Here is a 5,875-nt window from a genome sequence, read left to right on the forward strand (position 1 = left end):
TGGAACTGATGCTTTATCATATTAATCTACTGTTGGGGTTTATATGTGGGCTGTGTGTGAGTTGATTCACTGGCAAAAAATAAAACTGAAATGATGCTTCTGTATTTTCTTGCTCATGTTTCTTTCTGTCTCTGAGTTTGTCTGAGAGTCAAAACAGCATGTGTAATGTATGACAGAGGAGGAGTCAGAGAGGACACTGATGGCTGAAATGGTCTGTGGACAGAGGAGTGAGTGACGTACACATGACTTGTTTAACAGGAAGAGACAGCACAGTGTGGTCTGAGAACAACTGAGGTGCAGAAGAGCAATGAGGTCTCTGAAGTCAAAGCTCTGTGGAAAGTATAAAAGGAAGCTGTGACAAGAAGTTTCCTGATTCAATACAAAATCAAACCAGCTGCTGTTTTTGGACATTTTGGAGAAAGAATGGAGAAGAAAAACTGCTATTCTTAAAGATGTGAACATTGTTCCCTTAAAGCCTGTCTCTTAATGGAGAGTCAAACAACAGCTCTGCTGTGGTCTCTGCTATGTTGACATTTTAGAGAACATAATTATTTCCTGTTTAATTATGTATTATTTCACCCACCCACAACCCATTCTCATGTCCTTGTGTGTAACAAGCACAGTGTACACACACTGTGAACCCCCCATGTAGGTGCAGGGTGCTATCTGAATAATTCATCTTTGAAATAGCAGGAAAATACTGTGCTATAAACTTTAGACCAGGTTTTTGTTGGTCAATGCTCTCTGCTGGCTAAAAATAACATTGCACCAACAATGCGCCTGACCACACACATAAAGGGCTCAACAGCCCTCACACAGATGGGCACAAGTACATTTGCTACAAACACAACATGGGTGCTGACCGTGAAAATGACAATCACGTCAGTCTGAAACTGGGATTGACAGTTACACTGCGCTAAGTGCCAGGTGGAAGATAGGGCCCTAAGAGTCTACAGCCTTGTTAGTGTCTCTGTGAGGCTGCACTTAGGCACAGAGATGCTTTGCGCTAGGTACGTCAGCAAGCTGACATGGTCACAGTATCAATGTTAAGGGACATTTAGCAATTCATCCAACAGCTGCTGGGACATAAACTACAAAAGTCAACACAACATCCAATGGTGCTCCGAAGTCAATAGGATTCATCTCCTGGGCACCATGAATGTCTGTACAAATTTCCATAGCAAAACATTTAAAATCGTTGATGGATATTTCAGTTAGGACCAAAGTTAAAGACCAATCAGGTGACCAAATGACCAACATTGCCATTACTCTAGTAATAAACAAGTCAACTTTCCATTCAAATGTAGCACAACTTTTAGCCAAATTTCAAGAAAATATGCAAAAAAGAAAAAGTGAATAATGCTCATTTCCATCAGCTACTGTTCTGTGAATATTAGGAATTGGGGGTACCAAGGTGAACAGTTGGCGAATTTGCATTTCTAGAATAGTGAAGGCCTGACTTGCCCTGCACTGCCTTACTCTGCCTCTGATTGGCTTACCCTGACATTCTTACCCTAACCAATATCATTCCTCTCACCTAACTCTAATCAACTGAAGCAACAAAGGCAACAGGTAGTAACCAATCAGAGAGAGTGCAGGATGAGTAATGCTTTCGCTATCCTAGAAAGCACTAATTCGCAAACAGTTGGTGTTAAGCGACGGGGGGAACCAGATGGTGGGTGTTATGCTTCCACCACAACACAATTACCATGAATGTATAGAGAGAACTGGATACAGCATTGGAGGTGGGGCCCCTTTCATGAAAGTGCTCAATGGCAAATGAAGCCCCAAAAATTTTCTGCTTTGCTTCCAAATTTGTTGGACTCATGGAACAAGTAATAACTTGAATGGGGAAAAATATATTTCATCGCAGCATGACAGCTAATGGTTAGCCCAGCTAAACGTGCACACAGAAATAGTAATGTTTGTTCAATCATTGTGTTTATAGACTTTACGAACATCGGATTAGTCTCAACGGTGATACAGTAATGTGAAAAATGTGATATATAGGATATATATTTAGCTAAAGGCTCTGCTGGTTTTCTACCCGGAAGTATTTGTAAACAACAAGGCGAATCCCTCTATAGTCCGGCCGGACAGATGAGTCATGGCCTTGTAAAAGATTATGCTTGTTTCTTTTAGTTGGTGAGAATGTGTCGCCGCAAACGCGAAAAACACCCACTAACTTTGACGGCGTTTTCTGTGAGCATGGCTGAGCCATTTTGTACCGCTACATGTGTTTCTAGTGGGACTATGTTAACAAGCACAAGAGTTCAGCGAGCCACCGAAGGACCGCCCTGCAGATTTACTATTGGTTCTGCACTGTAGGGAGTTTTTTGAACTCTGAAATTGTATCCGCCCATCTAAACACAAAATCAGGGACAAAGTCATCAGTCTTTAGTTAAGCAAAGCGTCTAAAGACTGACTTGTGAGTCTAAGGTGAAGATGCTTTCAGTGATGGCTATATGAAACTGTATGAGTCACTGAGATGAATTGTTCTTCATGCATCTGTAATTCTTTATGGCAAGTTTAATCTCAGGCTACATCTGACACAGATATAACTTCGTATTACAGGCATCACTCATACCTAACCTTTATGAGCTCAAATATGAGCAAAGTCACAGTGTGAGCGGCAAAGGCAAAAACAAAAAACACCCCGCCTCTCTAAACCCCTTTATAAGAGCTCAGTGGTATTAACTACGCTTGCATTGACAAGACTAAAAGCACAATGAGGAACTTCACCTTTACTTCAGCTTTACTTCTCTGCTGCCTCAGTAAGTACTCACACTTTGTGTAACCAGAAACCCACCCGAATTTTACTTTGCAAACTGGAACTGAATTAATCAATTCTTGCCATCTTCTTATGGTAACTGTTGCATTGTACGCTTATAAGTAAATCTCTTAACTCTGCTGTTTGTTTCAGGCGTGATCTCTGTCTCAGGTTCTGAGTCTCAGACTGTGGAAGTCCAGCCTGGTAAAGAAGTCACACTGACGTGCACCAACATTTCCAGCAGTCCATGTCAGACCGACTGGTTCAGACTGATCAACAGAACCAAGCCCAGCTGCATCTCCTCCATGTATGAGGCTGATGGTGAAGCTTCGTTCTGTGATGGATTTCAAAGTGGATTTGAAATTAGCTCCAACATCTCCACTGTCTTTCTTACAATCAAGCGAGTGGATTTATCTGACTCTGGACTGTATTTCTGTGGATTCTACAAAGACACACATACAGTCATTGCCGATGCAACACATTTAAAAGTTCAAGGTAAGAATAAGCTGTACTTCTTTCAGAGATATATTTATAGCATATCTCAAATTTAGTGTCACAGTAGTGTAAAAAAAAAGCATAAAGACAAATAAGAAACCAATACATGTCAAATTCTCCTTCTTTTTCTTAAAAGGTAATGGTGGATCTGATGGTGATGTGGATTTTGAGACTCAAAGTAAGTTGTTGGGTTTTTTTGCACACTTTACAGAGCCAGTATTACTACTGTACATATCTAAAACCATCAGATTAAAAAGAACATAGTCATATTCTATCATTTGTCTCATAGAGGAGCCTGATGGAATGACAAACCTTTTAAGCATGATCCAAGTTGGTCTGACTGTCTCCCTCACTATAGTCGTCATTGTTCTGGTTATAAAAATCTGGAAACTTCAGACAGGTACAATTGATTTATTTTTTTGTTACACATGTTGGACAAATACAAAGCAAAGCACGTGTTCAGTAATAATTCACTAAGGAGACTTTTGTCTCCTGTCATTTAGCTGTGAATGAAGAGCCGCAGCCAGAGAGAAACAAGGTGAACCCAGCATTTACTTAAATACACTGTGTGTTATGATAGATGCATTTAATGATCTTTGTCTTGAACTGCCGCAAGTGGCAAACTCATTACATTACATTTAATTAGATGACACTTCTATCCAAAGTGACATACAATAAGTGCATTCACCACCATGTGGTGAATACACTTATTGTATGTCACCATTTGTTGAATATGGGATGTAACTACTTAAAGTAAATATAAGTTAACTTTTCTCATTTCACATGGGACAAGAACAGCGGTCTCCTGGGCAAAAGTTCTGTGTTTGTTTGACCCATCCATCATACCAACCATCACGCTATGTGGACTTTCTCACTCTTTTTGTTATTTATCGGGTCGTAACATTAACCATCACTTACTGCGTGAAGTTGTTGAACCAAAGAATTCATGTTTCACTGACAAAGGATCCTTTCCATTGATGTTGTTTCTGTGTTGCTGGCACGTGAAATCACTGCCAAATAATGTAGTGTTGAGATGTTGTGGTCATTTCGCATATTCCTGTGAGACCAGGCTTCAAATTTCAGCTGTGATCTTTAAACTTAAACCTGACAGGTAAGGTTCAATGACTTGGAATTTGGGAATATTTGGCCTATATGTTGAGACTCTGAGCAAATGCTAGTCGTAGCCATACCTCCTCCCTACTTCCTGACAATGGTTTTGGGGGTTTTTCTCGAAACATGGAAATGCTCCATCAATTCAATCCAAAGATATTTTGTCAAGAAGTCACAGACACCCATGTTAAAATTCCCAACTTAGAGCAGATATAAACATGTTTATGGTTCCAGATCCATCCCTCACTCCTCCATAGCTCCAACCTCAGAAGTGACCAAAGATGGTCACTAGACGCTCAAAAACATCAAAATGGCGCTGGTGGAAATGTTGAACTTGAGGCTTCAGAATGGGAGTACACGAACCAGTGGATGACGTCACGGTGGCAACGTCCATTATTTCGTACGGTCTATGATTCAAACATGGCCGCTGTGAGGTGTAGTTAATGTAAGTTAGTGAGGTTTGATCAGCCTTGGTTGAAATCAGAATAATTTCATTGTGCAGAAAGGTGGGTTTCTATGGAAAATTATGTTTAGCATTTCAGTTAGAGTTAGCTAAATTATGGCTCCTTCATGAAACAACCCACAAATCCACCAAATTAAGATTTTTGTTTGTTTGTTTGTTTATTTGTTTGTTTCAAACTCAGCCACAGGGTGTGTGATATGTTATGTGACTCTAAATACTCTGATTCACAGGATCTGGGCTCAGATGAACTGAACTACGCAGCTCTACGTTTCCAGGCAAAGCCAAAAAGGAGCCGCAGACCTCCATCTGAGAGAGAGGTGGAGCCACATGTTGTGTATGCTGCCACCAGTTAGACTCAGGAAACATCTGGAACAGCAGCTCAGAGTGGAACTGATGCTTTATCATATTCATCTACTAATGGGGTTTATATGTGGGCTGTGTGTGAGTTGATTCACTGGCAAAAAAATAAAACTGAAATGATGCTTCTGTATTTTCTTGCTCATGTTTCTTTCTGTCTCTGACTTTGTCTGAGAGTCAAAACAGCATGTGTAATGTGTGACAGAGGAGGAGTCAGAGAGGACACTGATGGCTGAAATGGTCTGTGCACAGAGGAGTGAGTGACGTACACATGACTTGTTTAACAGGAAGAGACAGCACAGTGTGGTCTGAGAACAACTGAGGTGAAGAGCAATGAGGTCTCTGAAGTCAAAGCTCTGTGGAAAGTATAAAAGGAAGCTGTGAAAACTAGCCTGCTTATTTTATGGCAACATTAAACTAACTGCCATATTTAGACATTTGTAGAAATTGTGGACAAACATAGCTATTTCAATAATTTGACTAATGCACCCTTAAAACATATATCAGTCTCTTCTGACACTGCTAAATCACTCTATTCCTCATCACTGACACAAAATCACGTTTATACTTAACATCAACATCTACATTCAAAACTGATCAGAGATGTCTGATGCAACTGTTTCACTTTTCATTGTGCACATACCTAAGGCATAGTCTCAGGTTACAGTCTAATCTGTCAG

General features: G+C 40.3%; 1 protein-coding gene across 1 annotated transcript; it reads left to right on the plus strand.

Moving 5' to 3' along the window:
• Nucleotides 1–2,724: 2,724 nt before the first annotated feature.
• On the plus strand, nt 2,725–5,300 carry LOC125884489 (uncharacterized). Its single transcript, XM_049569561.1, has 6 exons — nt 2,725–2,774; nt 2,924–3,265; nt 3,402–3,443; nt 3,555–3,665; nt 3,769–3,803; nt 5,069–5,300. Exons 1-6 carry the CDS (start codon nt 2,729–2,731, stop codon nt 5,189–5,191), a joined length of 699 nt encoding a protein of 232 aa, XP_049425518.1. The 5' UTR covers nt 2,725–2,728; the 3' UTR covers nt 5,192–5,300.
• Nucleotides 5,301–5,875: the final 575 nt, after the last annotated feature.

Source organism: Epinephelus fuscoguttatus, linkage group LG23 (genome assembly GCF_011397635.1).
Source record: "Epinephelus fuscoguttatus linkage group LG23, E.fuscoguttatus.final_Chr_v1".
Lineage (NCBI taxonomy): Eukaryota > Metazoa > Chordata > Actinopteri > Perciformes > Serranidae > Epinephelus > Epinephelus fuscoguttatus.